Here is a 19,459-nt window from a genome sequence, read left to right as displayed (position 1 = left end):
TTTTTTTTTTTTTTTTTTTTTTACCCCCATCATGGCAAAATTGTCTTTTATCTGCGCGACAGCGGCCCTCACGGAAATCTCTCAAAAGTTGAGAAAAGACCCAATTTCCCAGCCAGGAATAAATGGTTTTGCGTGTGTGGATGCTGTGGATGCTGTGATGTGTTAACGAGCAATTAAAGCGACAACGCGGGGAGCTTTGAGACGTATTGGCGATATCATCATTGTGTTTCCTTCAATAACAGTCCTCTCCGAGCCGCCGCTATTGTGTTCAATCAGGCTGAAAAGAGAGCCGCCTTTATTGCCGTATTTGTGGAGTAAGGAGCGGCGAGGCTGTGTGTTTCCACACCTAAACAGGTGATTTTCCGCCACAGTGACTCTCCTCTCTCAGCACCTCGGCGGGAGGGACCAAATGACAGACCTGGCCGAGCGTTTGTGCTGATTGCATGTGTTGGGGGAGATAAACAATGATCTCTCCGCTTGCAAACATGGCCGACATTGTGTTTCATTCTTTCCACTCCCCGTCAAAGGATGGCGACGGGTTTTTTGCCCAAAAAATATCATCCTAAAAAATGTTACATGTTCTCATAATATGATCTAAAGCTGCCTGTCCACGGAGGTCACATGGTGCGTTTATTCTATTTATATGCTATTTGCTACATTTTGTATATAAAAGCAACGGGTGTTTTTTGGTTAACGTCTAAAATTGACGCCACAATTTGGCTCGGTTTGCATTCATTCTCTGGTTAGCGTACAATATGGCGCTCACCTTCTGTTAATAATACACCGTGTGAGTCCATCTATACTGGAATTTTAATACATTTAATCATTTAAATCAGAAAACATTCTTCCTTGCATTACACATTATTTCTTATGGGGAACAACTGTTTTGGTTAAAGTCCGCTTCAGTTAGAGTAAGATGTTCTGGAATGCATCATTGACACTAACCAGGGTCTGTCCTAAAAACTGTTCCACTTTAACCCTGAAATGCATGAATTCAACTTCCATGCTTTCGGTAAGAATGATTCTAAAGTTAAACAACTCTTTGGGCGACCGGTGTCCTGGTATGAAGGGTGTTCAACCTAGTAGATGACTTAAAATATTTAGGATTAAACGCGACTAAGCGCTATATTTGTTGTCATGAAACAACCACTTGGGTGGTTGGCAAGAAGCGGGGTACACCCTGGACTGGTTGCCAGCCCATCACAAGAGACAACTCCAGACTGTTCGATCTCCGGTTAACCTAAGGTGCATGCTTTGGGGATGTGGGAAGGAGTACCCACAAAAAAACTACACTTGCGAGGCGAGAACATTCAAACTCCACACCCATCCCAACCCCAATCTCCAGACCGTGACACTCACCACTAAGCCACAATGCCAAACATTCTAATTCCCATGTACTTACATTGCTGATGGGTTCATAGGCATTGAATACTGGTGAGGGACGCTCCCGCTTCCTGCTGTGGTTATCAGCAGGAGACGCACGACAAAAAATGAGAACAACGGCCTCAATTTTTCAGAACATGGAAGTTTGTTCTGCACCTCCCTCGCCCTCCTCTCCCCGCTCCTTCTTGATGTAATCAAGTGTGACATGAGAAAACACGAGGTGTATCTGTCACAAGTCTCCCGCTCGACCTCCTCCTCCTCCTCCTCCTCCTCCACGCCTCCCCTGCCTCACGCCCTCTGTGCTTAAACATCAAAATGCCATTAGGGCCTCCGAAACACCTCCGCTCCCTCGGCTGGCGGGGGCCGAGCGCCGCACTCGTGCACTTTGGGTCCTCTAAGCGCCAACTGTTGCCCACCGCTGGGCCTCTGCTGCACGCCTTGTGAAAAATAAACCCAGACGAGAAGACAGCAAATATTGAGATGGAAGCAGCTGGGGTAAAAACATAAAAACATAAAAACATATACGAGACGATGTTGTCCATTGTGATGGAGTGATGTCATAAGAAAGGCAGCTAGTTAACCGCCGAGGTTTGGCTGATCAAATAAAACGCATTAAGTCACGGGAAATGGAGCCGGCCGGCGGGCTCAGGAATGGCCGCCTCTAATGAGGCGAAATGCAAATGAAGGAGGAAAAGAGTCGTGAAAACGTTGAAAATAACGATAAAGGCGTGATGGAGTGCCAGACAGTGGCCGTCAATCTCCCCACTCATTACCTTCCTGTGGAATTAACAGCAGCTTTAATCATTACATAAAATCCTCCCCGGCCCATTTGTTGATAATTGTGAGTCTTTTTCATCCATCACCGCCGCACTATATTTCCTCCGGTTAGGGAAGACGGCGAGTAAAAATATAACTTATGCCGTATTCCACTTAGGAATTTTTGATGGGCGGGAATGATCTATTATATTTAGCTGCCTGCTGATGTGTTAAATGGGAAAGTAGTCCGTGATTAAGTGTCTGCGGGAATGTGCTGACCATTCTGGCTCCCGATGTGACATATTTGGTGCAGTTATTCCTGTAGCACACTTGTGTTGGGGACTTGTAATAAATCTAGCGCGGGCCGAGCTCAGAATTTCAAGTAGATACTACCTGCGTGCGTTTTTGGCCGCTATCGCCATGTATCGTCATGGACTTCAAATATTCAATAAGCAATAAAGCATTAGCTTTATTACATTTTAAGAATCTGAGTGGATGTGTACTGTACGACTGGATGTGTACCGACTGCCCACGCCACTGCAGGGGAAATGTCCTTTCACTGGGCTGCGGTTTGACATATAAATATAGCATTTGAATTACTTTAATATCCTCCTAATCAATGCCCGGTGATCTTTTGATGTTCTCAATTCAATATAGGAAGGGTCATCCGTGCCGCGGCTTTATAAACACAATAAAGGTAAATGATGACTCTCCGCTGCGCTCTCCAAAAATATGGCCGGTAATGAAGAGAAATGGTGGAGTTTGAGGGGGAGGTCTGTCATGTGTCATTGGCCGACTCTCAGCCGGCAAGATTAATCGCGGCAGAGGGGCTCTGTGGCGAGGATGCGGCCACCCCTGATCGATAAATTCGCCCTCCCTCTACGCCTCTTCGCTGCACCGTCTCACCGAAACACATACTGTAAAGTCGCTGGAACGACTTGATGGTATTTACATCTCAATTTGGATCCGGTTGCACCGCTTTGGACTTGGAGAGACCCGGCAGAGGAACCCCATTTGGTAACGGAAACTATTCCAAAAGAGACTTCAGCTCGTCAGCATTCGCATGCAATTCCCGGAGGAAATGTGTATGAATACCGAAGAGCTGGGAAGTATGTTAATGCCCACTAACGTGATTGTGCTCGTCAGCATCCTCCCAATAATTATGCTAGCACGGCGTATGTCGTCTTATGTCCAAATTCCCAACCACAAAGCCAGGTTCGCCTTGTAAAAGCATGACCAAACATCCCATAAATGTTGAGGGTACATTGCAGTTTCTCGCAAGTAGCCACTTTACGGTGGCGACCGTGGAGAAATATTTGAGCTAATCTTGGGCAGAGAGCACAAATGGGACTTTTGACTTGGCCTGCTAGGAGGGCATAATGCAATAAGATTGCATTAAAAGCTTCTTTTGACAGCGTGGCAGGCAGCGCTGCACGCTTGTATTGCTCGTGTGAGCCCGGTGCTCTGTTTGCGGTCACTAATGGGCACCAGAAATTACCAGCAGTGGAATGGTGCCCCGCGGGGGGACTGGCCTCCTCAGCAGAGCGGAGCACTTAGACGGTGTCTGGGAGGAGGGCGGTGGGGTGACTCAATGTCATAACCCTGAGTGATAATTAAAGAAACCCTATTCCTTAGCCGCTGTGAGCCGAGGCCTGGCTTGGTGTTTGGATCGGAGTGTCTGCTGTGGGTCGCCCCCGCACCCCCACTCCCCCGTTGTGGAGATGTGGTGTGGTTAGGGAGCTGCTGCTGGATGTCCACCAGCACGGCAACCGTGTCAAAGGACCTTCAGCCTTGGCGAGGCCTCACAAACCACCACCGGGAAAGCCGAAACACACGAGTAAGGCTTGCTGCGGGTGGGAGGGGTTTATTTTAGTTTGATGACTTGAAAAGTAATGCGATCATCATCATGTCTTCCATCATTGCGTTTGTCAAACACAATAAATTGAGTAGACTCAATAGAAAATATCAAGCGTACGACTTTGGATGTGACTCAACCTGACGTCATTCCTCGATACTACACTGAAACGCCCCCACCTGTGGTTTACAGTGTCCAACTTAAATATTGTGATAATCAGCCACCGTTCATCCCTCCCCAAACCTCCACCTGATAAAACAATTGTACCCAACGCAGACGCAAATTGCACTAAAATGAATTTCAGTGACTTTAGTGGGTAAATTCAAGGTAATGGTGTCGACTCTCTCCCTGCCTAATCCCTCATTTGAAGTAAATAAAAGTAGTAGAGCTGTCATGGTCAGGTTGTTTCCCCTCATTGAGCCCCCCCACGCTTTATAATTATTCATATGAAATGTGCTGCTGCTGTTGGTGGGCCGCACACTCTCTTATTTTCTGCTTCAGTCAACAGTGCACATTTGTATTTCTAAATTGCACGGGGCTTGTTATGTAAGGCAATTTTCTGCCTTCTTAAGACCTCCTGTGCATTAATAGCGGGGCGGGGCTGCGGCTGCGGAGGCTGCTGAGGCTGCTGAGGCGATGGCCCGCTCATGCTCGAAAGCAGCCCAGCAGCAGGAAGCTAAACAGGCGAACGTCACTGGACTGTCAGTTGACACGAGCGCTTTTTAAGGACCGTGTCTGAAATTTCGCTTTACAGATCGATGCGGAGTACAATTATGGAACACGAGGAGTAAAAAACAAAAATGAAACAAGCGCTAAAACGGTACGAAGCAAGCATCAGCAGATTATTCTGAGGCTCCATTTTATTTATTCTACATGTCATTTATCTCATTCAGATTGTTTGATTGACAGATAAAAGTATCATGCAACCGAGCTGCGTGCTCCGTAATCCGCGTTTGGTGGTTCGACGGTACATGTTCCCTTACACGAAATACAAATTGGCACATGAAGATGGAGACCTGAAGTGGCTCCACTTCCATTGACAGGCCATTAGCTCTAAATCGACGCACGTCATCTTAATTTTGATTGAATATCCTGCAGAGTGATGGTGGTCGTTTTGCTAAATTGAACAGGCTGATCCAGGAAAATCAATCAATGAATCGATTGGCGAGTCTCGTTGAGTACAAATGTTAATATAATGGCAGGGGACATATGGGCTGGAAGTGGCCGAGTGGTGAGGATCTAACTGCGGAAAGCAGAGAAACCTCGGCGAGAAACAAAGGCGGCAGACTTGAGGAGGACAGTAAAAAAAAAAGAAAAAAAGAAAAGGGAAGATGGCAAAGAGGTGAGGAAAGATGAAGAGTGCAGACAGGACAGCCTCTCAAAGGCCGCCGTGGTTGGCAGCTGCTGACCTTGGCGGCAATGGCTTCTCACCAGAGGCTTCTAATGAAGGCTGATTGCCAGGGAATAGCAGCGTGGCGGCCAAAGGAGAGTGGCGAGGAGGTGGAGGAGAGTGATAAGAGAGGAGGAAGAGAGGGAGGGAGAGAGAAAAGGATAGTGGAGAGGCTCAGGTAATTGCAGCACTTGTGGGTCTGGGGCCCCGCGGTCCTGTGATGTCAGGGTGCAGTCGGGAAGAAGAGAGATGTCTGCGGACGCTTTGCTGGTAAATTGTGGAGAACAGGGTAGGAGGCAGGCCCCCGGGCTGTAATTACCCCTATGAGTGTACCCGTGGAGAGTGGACAGGCCCGGCGCGGGGCTCTGACAGCGATCACAGGCGACTTTGAGGTGGAGTGGAGACAGACGGCGGAGATCTGAGGGAGGAGGGAAGGACGGATGAGTCTGGAAGAGCGTCTTGCGATTAGTACGTCCGTGAAACGACCGTCTGTTTTTAGAGTCCTCATTAGGGTCGTGGGTGAGCGGGAGTCTATCCCGGCGGACGGTGGGTGAGAGGCGGGGCACGTACGGGATACATGTGCACACAGAGAACATGCCAGCAAGCTCGGTGCTAAGCTAGTCCAACGTGTGGCCACAATTATTTCCAAAAACGACTAATAAAACCGAGTCAACCTTCACTAATTTTCAATTGAAGGAGGCGTCCAAGGTCGGAGGTGGACACAGGAGACCACGTGGGAGGAAGGAGTAGGAGGGTCACCCGAGTCCCGGCGCACTACAACCGGAACGGGAGCGCTGATAGACCAGCCTAAGCCTCCCGCTGCCACGGATCAGCGTGTAGCGCCTCTCCCTCTCCCGGCCCGGCCCGATGTAAGTCAGTGGAGTGGCAAATTACAGCAGACCTACAGCTGTAGCCCGACATTATGATTAATTTGATCGGTAATTTCTCCTGTTTTTCATTTTAATCGCCGCGCCCATTCTGCTGTGGCAGGTCTTTCAGATCTAATTAAGATCAATTCCGGTGTAGCGGGCTCGCCCAGCGCCTTCCTGCCGCCAAATCCCCGAGCTCTCCGGGCGTGGAGAAAACCCCGCCGCTCCAATCAATCAACTTCCAGGAAAAAATCCCCACCGGCTCCCGCAATCAGCACATTAGCACACTTAGGCAAATTTCATCATCTTAGCGCCCGTCTATTTGTCATCACTGTGGATATTCCCAGCTGTCACATGTCTACGTGTGCTATGGATGTTGGCGAGGGGAGCTGGAAGGTGGGTGGAAGGGGGGGTCTTCCGGCATGACAAGGACCCAAAACATACGGCTACGGAAGGAAAGGAGTGGCATGGGAGAAGCAATTTAAGAACCTGGAATGGCCTCTTTCTCTCTCCCATAGTGTGGCAGGACAATTTTGAGTTGCCAAGCAACAGCCTCAAAACATCACGGCTTTGGAAAGTATCTGAAAAGAGAAGTGGACCAAAATCTGTCCTAGTGACCGACTAGAAGAACAAAGGTCCCTCCAGCACACACTAAGCCACCGTTCGCTTGGTTTCAATACAAATTCATTTCTAACTTTATTTTAGTTTTTGATTTTGATTTAGACCGGAAAGTCCAAAAGATAAAAAAGTCCAACCTACCCCCGCTAATGGTATCAACCTTGAGTGCCTTCACAAAGCCAGCCATATGTCACCATTCATGTGTGTGTGTGCAAAATGAACCAATGAGGTTTTAATGCCATCCAATCACTGACACCGGCTGTGTGGAGCTGACGTTGAAATCCTGTTGAGTGGTCGCTGCCGGCCGTAGCCTGCCCTTGGGCGAGGCACGCTCTCCGCCAAGGCCAGCACTGACCCGGAGAAAGTAAACCCTTTATGTGCGCCCCCCCAACACACACACATGTGCACATTTTAGTAATCCTATTTGATTGAGGCAATATCTTAATGATACCTGCTGTAGTGCCCCCCCCCCCCCCCCCACCACCCCCGCCCCTTTTTTTTGTTTCTTCTGAAGGGAGATCCTCAGGAAGATGTTGGCGTTGCTACAAGACGAGCATAGAGTAGCTGGTGCTGTGTTCGGGTGTAACTAGGAGCCCCTTCATATACATGACGTGCTGTGTAAATGCTGCCTATGGTGTTTGCTCGTTGCCAGAGTGGACAGTGTGCTTGGAGCCCATTAAATCCAGAGGCTGTTTTTCCTGCTGAGACTCAGTAGGCCGTGACGGGGGCCAGAAAAGGCATCGAGGGGCCGGAGGAGAGGGGGGCGGGCTTTGAGGAGTATGGGGGAACAAATAGCCCAACGCATCTTCGCCATAAAGAAGGTTGCAACACAAGCCAATAAGGGAGCTGACGCTGATGAATGTGACCAGGGACAGCCAGGCGACCCTGGCCGGTCTGCAGCAGAAATGAAACCACGGGGATATAAAATAGGCTATTATCATCACGCGGTGACGGCCAGACAGACAGGGAGGGCCGAGATGGATGGACAGACCAAGTGACTAAAAAGCAGCTTGAGTAGGAAGCAAAGATTAAGAGGATGATAACGGCCGGAGAGGAACCTGGAGAGATCCCTGCTGAGATTCCGATTGGGCGGAATTGGGCGAACCTCACATACAAAAGGCTGGAAATTAGTCAACCTATGCTGCTTGTGCTACCGATACACCACATGGTGGCGCTCTTAAAACCCAGAAGATGGATTGACTTGACATTTCTGACAAAAAATACACATTGTAAAACCTTTAGCGCATTGATTGGTTGGAAAACATGGCCGCCATTAAACACAATGTCTTTGTAACTAATTGTCCCCAAGTCCTTTACCCGTTTGATTGTGAATTGCTGCAATTTATTGTGTGGTGTGATTGGTGATTGTTGTGAGGGACAGTCATGTGACCACCACAGGATAGGTTAGTTCCAAAGCAAAATAGAAAAAAATATGCCATCGTCGATTGACTTACCGGCAAAGGCATGGGCGGAGTGACCGGCGAGGGAAGGCTTCGGGCGGGCGAGTGGTTCGGCCGATGCGGCGGCGACTGCTGCGGCTGTCCGGAGGCTGAGGAGCACGCGGAGCCCGGGGACGGGACGGAGGACTGCTGCTGGCTGGGCGGGGTCATGTGATGCTGGGATGACACTTGGTTCTGGATGTGTTGGTGATGGTGGTGTTGATGCTGTTGATGTTGCTGCTGCTGCTGCTGCTGGTGCATCTGCTGGAGCTGCTGCAGGTGTTGGAGTTGGGAGTTCAGGGTTGAGGTAGCTGTCGATTCAAAACATAACAACCTCCAATTAACGAGTTGTGCAACAAAAAAAAAGAGACAAATTGAGATCCAGCACATAACAGGAAGACATCAGAGTCCTTCTCCGTATCACGGGCCCACACCTCTGATGCAAATACACGGACACATGGAGGTGTGGCATGCTAGGGGCCAACATGTAAATTGCACGGAGCCACAAGCGGGTCCTCCAGGGTTTTAGCCTGGTGCATGTCGGGACTCCGTGGATTTCATTTAGCAAGTTGGAAGGACAAACGCAATCAAGGCTGACGTATATAAAGTGCTCTCTCCAAAGTCAAAAGTCTTCATTCACTTTGGAGGATGTACAGAAGATTGCGTTTAATGGCTTAAATCTCACAGGAAAGAGACATCCATCTCCTCTGGAAGACGACTGGAACATTAACTAATTGGATCCAATAATGGCGTCCCCATCGGAACCCCATTTAAATGCTGTTTCAAAAAAAAAAAAAAAAAAACACTCCAGGCAGACATGAGAGGATGATGCTTGTGTTACGGTATCGCTTTATTCATTCACTCACTCAGAGTGAGCTGGAGCCTATCCCAGTGTCTAGACACCACGAGAAGAAATCCATCAGTCCTCTTTGGGGGCCTGCACCTCCTAGCGGCAGGACGACTCGACAACGGCGACAAAAACGTTGAGCTCTACTTAAAGACGGAATGAAAAGGGCAAGACAAAAGGAAAACACAAAAGACACGAGCTCCGATGCCACGTCTGTCAGAAAATTATCGAAAGCACGGCGAGATCAAAGGCGACTGGAGAATCTCCTCCGGCGTCGACCATTACGGCGAGAAACAAGAGGCACAACAAAAGAAGACGAGGCAAAAGCAAACAAATACAGAGGGAATATGGGAGAAGCCCCATGTGGCCTTATTATCAGAGCTCCACGCCAGGTAACCATATTCTTTAACAGCAGTGCTTTATAAATTCTGTCATCTTGTTAAGACTGTCAGGACCACTGACCCGCCATCTTTCCTCTAAGTGGCCGACCGGCACCGTGGAAGCGCCTTCTTTTAACCGCGGCCGTCTGATTGCGCTGCTCCAGCACGTGATTCCGCAAACGGCTTGTCTCGGCTAATTGTTTGTGCGCCTTCCCCGCCGGATGAGAGCTTCACTTGAATGATGGACGAGGGCAAAAAAGAGTGCCGCCATCCCAGCGAGCTCATTATATCGCAAAAGTGTCTCTTTGCGCCGCGCTTCTGACTCGCGAGGTCTCCGTCTGACTGCGACTGCCGGGGATCGCGGTTTTTACTGTTGCCGCCGTTCAGCTGCGGCATGCTGATGTCTTGAAAACTGGCCACAGGATTAGGTACACCGGCGCAATCTGAATGTGAGACAGTATTTATGTTTGGAGCTATACATGCAAACCGACAGGTGGTGCCACACCACAAGTCAGAGCTTTTCTTCCAGCCACACACAACAGTGACCACCACAACAAACATGGCTACAACAACAGAAACTGGGGCAATGTTTACTTCCCCAAACACACACAAATAAGTGGGATGTCATGTTTTGAGCATGCGCATCACTCCCCGGACGTACCACGTTCATATTAACTAAGTAAGTCATGTGAATTGTGTTTTAATCCAGACCTTATTCGATGGTCCAGGAGGAGATAATGATGATTTTTCTGGAAATCATCCGTTATTGACAAAGTCAGACTTATCCGGTCAAAACGTTTTGCACGTTTTGTTTCCTCGTTAACAGAACTACCTATTCAATTACTTCAATTACTACTATTACCTGTGGGCATCTTTCCTCTCAACGTAGAAAACCACTACAATTACAGCATGTTGGTAATACTTTGTGGTACTTTCACACGTGATATTCACAAAGCTTCTCAGCTCAGCCAAGGCCATTGAACATTTTTACCCCTATACTAACCTGATTGAAAAGTCCAAAAATGTATAAGGGAAATAAATAGCGAGATATCATAAAAGAAAACATGCTTCATCAACCTTGGCGATATTTGACCGGGCTTAATGAATGGATGGCAGCTTGCTTTTTATTCTCGGAGATCAATAAACTTAATGCACTTCATACTTTCTCCTCTATTCAAGTGAATTCCATGCCCGCATCAATAACTAATTAACATTTCTGTCATTGACGAGGAACGTGTCCAGTGGATTTTCAATGCAGAAGGGAAGTGAGCGAGGACAAACAAGTCGGCCATTGCTGCTCTTCCTCACGTCCCGCCCGTGGAAGCCCGTAAAGCGCCGCTTCAATTGCCTTTCCACTGAGTCACGCTGATAATGACTCCACTGGAGGTAAGGAGATTTAGACTGCACCGGATCGGGATCATTACCGAGGTGGTCAAAGGAAGGTCGTTTTGACTTGGTGGATTAGCTCGGAGCAGGTCGCTGGAGTGGATAACATCACGCTTTCCTGCTCCGATGTCTTTTGTCCGCCGCCATGAAACCCACGTGGCTTGCAGTAATAATCATTTTAACCATGTGACGCGAGGTTAGCATTTTAAAGCATCAAATCCTCTCCATTCACCATAACGGCCCCGATGGCTTGTTGAATGGCACAGAGGTGGCCTGAGGACCTCTGGGGGCCCTTGAAGGGGATTCTGCCTGGGGGGGGGGGGTCCCCAGTAAAATAAGATCTACCTCCATTTCTTCTTTGGATGAAAAAGATATAAAAGGTGACAGCAGGCGGGACAGGTGAAGGTTAAAAGCTAAAAATCTTATTAACCGGAAACGACATGAAATTTCTGACTGAAAGGAAAAAGCAGCTTTGGCGCAGCGATAAGATTAGGAGAGTGGAGATATTTCAGGTGTTGAATTATGATAAATGCATCACAGGCTTCATGTTTGGATTTGGGGTCATCATGGAAATAAGATTTATTGGTCAATTAATTAATGATGTCCGTTTCATGGTTGACTATGGTATATGACTATAAGTTATATGTAGTATTGTGGTCACCGGCATCATGACCTTACCGTGCCGGAGATCAAATGCCCCCCCCCCACACCTCCTGGTAGAATCTGTACCAGGGTTGTTTCAAGGAATATGTTGACAAAATGTAATACAATAGTGCCCAGTAAGGGGTCCCGGGCTTTTGTCCTTCATAGACCAGAGGGTGCTGGACCCCCCCCCTCCCTCCAGCTACCCTCTCAAAGAGGAGCCCATCTGCCTGCAGGACAGGCCAGGCTGGGTTATTACAGCGTGTTCATGGTCCCATCATGTGTCGTCAGACCAAAGCGGAGGCCCAGAGTAAAAGCCTCATGCAAAATTTATGTTCATGCGGCTGTTTCACTGGGTGGAAAAATCAATATTGGGGGGGGGGGCTGATGCACAGAGATGACTGAGTGCTCTCTGACTGACAGTAAAAGCCGAGAGAGATTGAGGGGCTGCATTTACTGTGCCGGGGAAGAGGAGTTGCCAGAACAGCCTGGCTCATCTTAAATTTGGATTCTATTTCGGACGTACTGTACACCCAACACGCTTATGTCCACAGCCACCGCACTGGATAACTCACGTTGACGCAAGCGGTCGTCGACATAACAGGAACTTGTGACTTTGAAGGATTTCTTTGAAGGCCAATGCACAGAGTGAACTCCCTTCCTTCTTTGTTGACTTTTGCTGCATTTGTGCATATTTGAATAACAATAAATGTAATAATAATCTATATTACTATATCACCCTGACTGGGATTCAAACTTGTACCAAGAGCCATGATCTGTACCAAGTGAGCTAACAATATATATGTTATATACTATATATGGTACTAAATAAAAGCCATCAAGTTAACTAAACGGTCTACGTCGACTTCAGCGACTTGACGGCTCGGTCAACACAAACAGGCTGTCGACCTAACCGGCACTGGGAAACAGGAGCAGGCGAGCCGTGAGTTAGCTTGTTGTATAATTAGCAGCTTATTAAGCGCTCTCTTCCTCTGCAGATTGCGGCCAAATCAAAAGGCGGCGGGCGTGGGTACGAGGAGGACATCAGAGCTGCTTTTGTTGTGCTGCCGCTTACACGCGCCTCTGATAGCGCTCCTCGTACCCCACACGCCGCATTTGGGGAAGGAAGGCGGGAAGAAGAGCGCGGGAGAAAAGAAAGTCGTCTGGGATGAAATAAGCCCAAACAATGGGATTTGTTTTCCATTCTTCTGCCTCCCATCGTGGTGCTTTAATTATTCCCTTTGCTTGCGTCTGAGGGAGCATGTAAGCACTTTCACACGAGCAACAACATGCCCGGCGGCGCAACGCTGTCTCCGCGACTGATGTGGAGCCTTGTGAGTGACACGCAGGCCTCTTGTGATTATTAATGCTCTTTAATACAACACAGCGCAGGCCGACGACTGAGACGGGAAAAAAACAGATTTCCAAATGCAAATGGCATTAGGATCCAGTGCATGTGTACATAAACAACGGGAATGATCGGGTCGTGTTTCGGAGATGCAACGGCACCAAAATGCGTGCTTGATAACAAGCGTGCGGCGGCTGTTTCATGGATTCCGGCTGGATCCTGATGGGATCCTTTGTGCCGCTTTAGTAGCTCCTTCCTGAATGCTATATGGGATCTTTCAGCGCCCACAGCCACGTATGATGAATGAAGTAGCGTGCTACTTATGCGCTTATCATGCTCACTGACTAGCAACAGGTTCAGCAAAGGGCAGCGGCGGTAAATGAAATTCCGCGGCGGGACAATATATCATCAAAACCGGAACGTATGCGCAGGAAACCTACGAGCCTTCTCCGGGAGCGGACGGGGCGCCCGGTGGGGCGACGTGGCGGCTTGTGCGTCGGAGAAAGCGATACAAATGCCAGCAGATTTTGTCGAATCAGAACTATTTTCTGCGTCTTTTAACCATTTTGGCGCCGCTGTTAAAGTGGAAAGCGGGTGGGCTAATTTCACAGTGAGAGCACACTGAACACGGCGCGTGGGCCAAGGTCCACGGTGCTCCTGCTAAGTCCACCTGTTCGTTGGCAAGTACGAGAGCATAACGCAGGAAACACAAGGAAGGCGATGACTTAGTGAGGCTTTTGGAAGAAGTGCAAGAAATAGATCTCTCTTTGCAAACATGCCACAGGATCCATCTCTGATGTGTCTGCAGCCGGTCCAGAAATAGCACCCGCGGGACCCACGCGCTCCTCCGGCCTCCTGTGGGACCTTTTAAGCCGCACTGATACTGATAAAAGCCCCCCGCCAAGCCGGCCCCCAGATACCCGGCCCATTAATTAAGGTAATGATGCCCTGGTCAGCAATTAGCAACCGCAGACGGCTTTTAGCGGTGGCCGAGACGCCTCCGCTGGCGAGGGGCTCGGGTTCGGTGCCATCTGCCGACGAAGGTGGCGGCAGACTCTTGGATTTCAGGAGGATGACCTCGACTGCTCACTTCTCCTGGAGAAATGCAAGAGCGGGCGGTGTGAAAATCCATACGCGGGCCGCACGCTGGCGATATACGGGAAGCGTTCAATGCACATGCTATTGATCAAAATTACTACATCTGTGTTGAGTGTAAGTAGTATTGATTAGCGCATAATGCTACATTGATTTGCTTGTTTTATTAAGCTGGCGATAGATCCAAAATACGCTGCTCTGCCATCTTTCTCTGATGCTTACGATGACACCGGTTCATTACTTGCGTCACTTGTATGGAGCACAAACTAACTGAAGCGTTTGAACGCCACCAAACACCAAAAATACATTTTATTTTCAGAATATTCAAAAGACGCTTATTGTAGTGTCGCCATGCTTTTATTCTGAAGGTTACTTTACACTGACGCAGAACACGCACAAACACGAAATGTCATCCGGTTCCGTCAGGCAGGGGGATGCTAGTTCCGCAAGATTAGCATCTCCGTCTGCTCCCCACCGCTGCCCCTTGTCTAATATTTCATTTACAACATTTCATAAGTTCATTTTCCCCTCACTGGCCATGTAAATCACAAATCAATTTTCATTTCAAATGCTTGACTAGCGATGGCTGCGGAGAAAGCTCCTATGCGGCGCCTCGGCAACATGGCAGACCTTTAGCAAATCCGAGCGAGAGGCTTTGGCAGCAAAGGAGTGAGATGTAATTTCAAGAAAACATCTCCAGGGCCAGCTGGTCCTGGCGTGGAAATACCAGGAGAACATAATCTATAAATCATTAGTATACAAAAATGGAGGAGCGGATTGCAGGAAAAGACGAATACCAAGGGAAAGAGTACTAATTGTACTATTGTACTCAAGTTGAAGTACAGTTACTTGCTGAGGTTGTATTCTAGTGCAAGTACTATTGAAGTAATAGTAATGTCATCAAGTGGCGGCCAAAAGAAGAGAAGAGCGACGCGTGTTTACTAGATTTTGGGTGGCTACCAAAAGGCTATTTGGGGCGGTGTCCTGCGGCCTGGCTGAGCCGCTGTGACAGCGCCGGCTTCGGTGCCGGGTGAAGACGAAGAGAGCGTGTGCGTAAGCAGACGTAGACGTCGAAGTGAAGTATCAGGGGATCGGTGCTCTTATACATAATGCTGTACAATCAAGCACACAATTATGCCGCATATGGAAGTTGAATCCCCAACAAATCATTAGCATGTCTGCAACAAGTCAAGCTAGCGGGGGGGAACATTTACTGCCGAGCTTCAAAAAGACATGAGAGTAAATCATCCGTCTCAAGGGTGGGGGGGGGGGGTTGCATCGCATTAAAGCCGTGCATGAGCCGCAGTGTAAATGCGCTTGTTTGATTCCAGCCCCCTCACTTCTCCTCTGTACTGATTGATTGGGATAGTTTTGTTTTTTTTGCCACCCCTCCCTCACCCGCCCCCGCCAAAGAGTCACAAAGGCAGACACCCGGCACGTTTGCCAGCTTCTTGTGGAAGGCAAACAATAAACTAGTGGCAGATATCAGTGGCGGAGATGAGAGGTGAGGGTGCCGCGTGCGGCGCTCGCAGCACCTCTCACTCTCAATTATTTGGCTGCTGTCACAACAAATCAATCAAATTAGCGCTCGGAGGAGTGTGTGCAGCTGCTGCTATTGCACCGCTAGTTGCATTAGCTTTGAAATGTATGAGCTCCACATTTTATCACCATTATTTATTTAATGCCGCTCGCTCACCCCCCACCCCCACGCCCCAACCTCGCCGTACAAGTGCTGCAAAGTTAAATCATTAAAAGGGGGCGATGCAGAATACGAGTGGCTTGAGACAACACTGCAAATTAAACGGGATGGGTGGGGGGGGGTGGCTCGACTGTGTCAAGATGGCAGCAAGTGTCTTTTATGCTCATTGTGTACACAAACTTGGTCCATCAAAAATGGCTACCAACCCATTTTGTACACAACATAAACATAAGAAACACATTAGGCCATTCGAAGCGACTGCTTCATGAAATTCACACAAAAAGGAACCAAAGGATGCCTGGTAGGATACACTGTGGTCATCTGCCCTTGTGGTGAAAAACCAATAAAGGGATGGCAGCATGAACTCCTTGGAGGAGGTAACGAGGCGCCAGGTAAGGCAGGCGAGGTCTTTGGCCTCCTTAAAGGAACATCTGTCAGCCATGGCGGAGGAAATGCAGGCTGACACGTGTAACTATAGCGCCAACATCCCGGGGGGAGGGGGGGGGGGGGGTTCGCCCTTTGGTGGTGTAATGAGCAGAGTGATTTCCCTAATTTGTAGCAGCGCGCCAACCAGCCGCCACCTCTCAACGACACCACTGAGTGTTTTCATCAAAACGGCAGACGGGAGGCTTTGATTGGCACCGACGCCGGGTCTCATTACGGCGGGTGAGTGGGATGGCGACCTTTATCGGGAGTGCTGCGCCTCGCGCGATTCCCCGGGATGAGTACAGAGGAACAATGCTCTCACCTCGCCATTAGAACTCGGCTCTGTGATGTGATGTGATGCGCCCGCCGCCTGGCTGAGAGCAAATAAGATGGGGTGTGCTTATTAATATGAAAGAGGCGCAGTAAAGCAGCCCCTTGCATTAGCTGAGTGGGGCGCAGAGAAGAGGAGTCGACGACGCCTGAGACTTTGTTCTGCCGCAACCCACCGAGCGCTACGTGTGCCGCACGCTTTTGATGCAACTCGTCTACCAAGTTGCGTTAATCATCATTTGCTTGTTATAAAAGTTGCCCCGGCATCTAACGAGCTGTTTTGTAAGCGTTAGATGTGCATCAGTCAAACTCGGGGATATAATCACGTATGTGTTAAAGTCATAATAAATGTCATGTTTACAAAGCCCCGGCGTGACGCAGCCTACTTTTCGCTGCTGTGAAGTCAGCGGGATTTGTGTGAAGCTCTGTCACAACGGATAACTCTCTCCCTCGGTTGGGATCATTGGGAACGGGCTTTTTTTTAACAGCGGGAATCGTTCTGGCAAACATCCACTGACTTTACCAACCAGCGCCAGGTCCTGACTCCTGACCACCATCGGCATGCTTCACTACGAGAGGTGAGCACGTTAGCCGATAGCCTAACAGCTCAGGTATGGCGGTTTAGCACCCAACGTACAGCTAAGCTAGCTGGCATCCGTGCAACAACAAATCATCAGAAAGACTCCAATAATCCACCAAGTCAGAGAAGTCCCAGTAAAAGAGCAGAATGGACGTGAAGGTACGAAAGGCCGAGTGATGGTCTCCAATTATCCTGACGTGCTCGGTTTCGGAATGTGGAAAGGAGCTCGGGAAAAGCGCGCCAACAAACGATTCCAACTCCCTTGACTGTGAGAGCGGCATGCTAAGCAACCGCTTATCCACGGTGCAGCCCGGTCCTGATCACCATCAACCAACAACGTAATGAGGGTCTAAGTCAGATCATTTTAAACGTTTCTGTCCTTATTAGTGGCTCATTAGCCGCCTCATTAGATCTCGCCGCGGCTTGGCCCCTCCCGCAGCCTCACAACCGAGCCTCCGAGCGGTCTGCTCTTGACGCTAACGAGATAGCAGCACGAGTGCTGCAAAGCATACTTGCTCTTCAGGTCATGAAACCAGCCGACAGTGACAGTGCAGCGCCGTATTATGTGTGTGATTAATCAGGCCTGGGAGGCCTCGGACGGGGGGGGGGCGATGCCGGGGCAGAGGCCAGAGTCGCAGTTGTCCGACAGAGGTGCTGTGCCAGCAGGCCTCATTCAGCCCAGCTGTGATGAAGTCAGACAGCGGAGAGCGGGGGAGCGCCGCGTGGCCGGGGGGGCCTGGACATAGTCAAGACATTTAGCTTCACTCGTGACTTGTGTCACTTTCTCTCCGCGGAGGTCCCTTCAAAGCATCCCCTTCAGATAGGAGGACGTGCGAATGTTACAAAAACTGCACAGACGTCCCTCCGCTGCGGCTTTTACGTCCTTTTATGGGGAGCGTGCGCGTTGATGTGGTTGGCAGCGGCCAACAAACAAGGGAGGTGTTAGTTATGGCGTTCCGACACCCTGACAATGTGTTTGTCAGTCACTTCCTCCCATCACCGAGCCCCCCCCCCCCCCCCCCCCCCCGGGTCAACCCTGATCACCAGGAGCAGCAGGAGTTGAAATGGGAGTCAGAGCCATTATCATCCACTAGTGAGGGATACATAGCGGGCGGCATTGGGTAGATGTGGATTTATTAAAAGCTCTGCCCGCAGCCACGCTTGTTGTTATTTATGCATGTTTGTGTCCATTAGGCGGCTACCTCCATATTTCCATCCAACCACTTCCCCACATGTGAGGGACGCTCCTCTGCACTTTGTGCTGCCTTGGCATTATTGTAATCTCCACCCTAAAAACACACTGCTTTACATGAGACCTGCCGTCTTTTGACATTAGTGCGCTGCACTCATCCAAGATTCATGACAGACACCACCCCCCCCCCTCCACATCCATCTATCCCTCAATCTAATGGTATAAAAGAGACAATGTTTTAAACATTAAAATGAAAACCATTTACAAGTATGATCAAAAGGGAACATTTGGACATTAAAGTTTAAAAAGCGCGGATAAGTACAGCGGCAGGATGGACGGATGAGGTGGAAAGGAGATTAAAAAAAGAAGTCAAGAAGCACAGGAAAGAGGCATAAAGTGCTTCTGCGCCGCTCTGCAAAACGGTGACCTGTAATTAATATGGTTGTTTCCTGAAGGCAAACTCGGGGTCGCGGCTTGCTGGATGGAAACCCCCTCAGGAGAGTTGGAACCATTTGGATAAACAACAGCAACAAAAAGCTGGAATATGTTGCACGGCATAGATGTTTAACATGACTTTTATGGGAAATCATATGAATAATTAATAATGATGGCCAATGCACAAAAATAAAGTTTTGATAAAGCTAATATCAAAACGGATAAAGTTGAAAAACTGAAGCCCTACGACGTCCGACTGTACCTTGCAGGTTCTGTAGGGGCAGCGTCATGATGCCCCCCGCAGCAGCGGCCGCCACCAGGCTCTGGAGGTTGGTGGTGGGCAGAGACAGGACCAAACCCTGCTGCCCGCCCAGGTGTCCGCCCGCGTTGAAGGGGATGAGGATGGGCTGGTTCATTCCCGGCGCCGCTCCGGACATCACGCCGCCCACGGCGTTAGCCAGCTGCTGAGCCACCAGAAGCGACTGTTGGGGGGGGGGGGGGGGGGGGGGGGCACAGACACAGTAAGAGACTATTTAACAGCACGGAGTCCAGTGAGCATACATAAAGTGTGACTGCAGCCCCCATCAGTGGGGGTGTAACGGTGTCAGGGAGAAGCCGGACCTCCTGTTTGGGAACACACGGCCGTTACATTTGTTCCCTTACTGTGCCCCAAATGAACCGTGGCCTTAAAGCCGAGGTCGGTACCTAACCGTGATGATGTCATACCGATCCACGCCTACTAATCAGTGTTTTCATCAAGTTATTTCACTGAATTGTGCGCTTATCCAC

General features: G+C 49.3%; 1 protein-coding gene across 7 annotated transcripts in view; it reads right to left on the bottom strand.

The window, feature by feature from the left end:
* LOC131108523 (POU domain, class 6, transcription factor 2-like) overlaps positions 1 to 19,459 on the bottom strand; it is a 50,619-nt gene that overhangs the window by 11,932 nt on the left and 19,228 nt on the right. For all 7 annotated transcript variants that reach the window (XM_058059531.1, XM_058059536.1, XM_058059534.1 and 4 more), the window contains 2 exons: positions 18,933 to 19,152; positions 8,326 to 8,621 (listed from right to left, as the gene is read on the bottom strand). In XM_058059531.1, coding sequence (XP_057915514.1) covers positions 8,326 to 8,621; positions 18,933 to 19,152 — 516 coding nt within the window. The remainder of the gene's footprint in view (positions 1 to 8,325; positions 8,622 to 18,932; positions 19,153 to 19,459) is intronic.

Source organism: Doryrhamphus excisus, chromosome 21, assembly GCF_030265055.1.
Source record: "Doryrhamphus excisus isolate RoL2022-K1 chromosome 21, RoL_Dexc_1.0, whole genome shotgun sequence".
Lineage (NCBI taxonomy): Eukaryota > Metazoa > Chordata > Actinopteri > Syngnathiformes > Syngnathidae > Doryrhamphus > Doryrhamphus excisus.
This window is presented reverse-complemented; position numbering and strand designations above follow the sequence as displayed.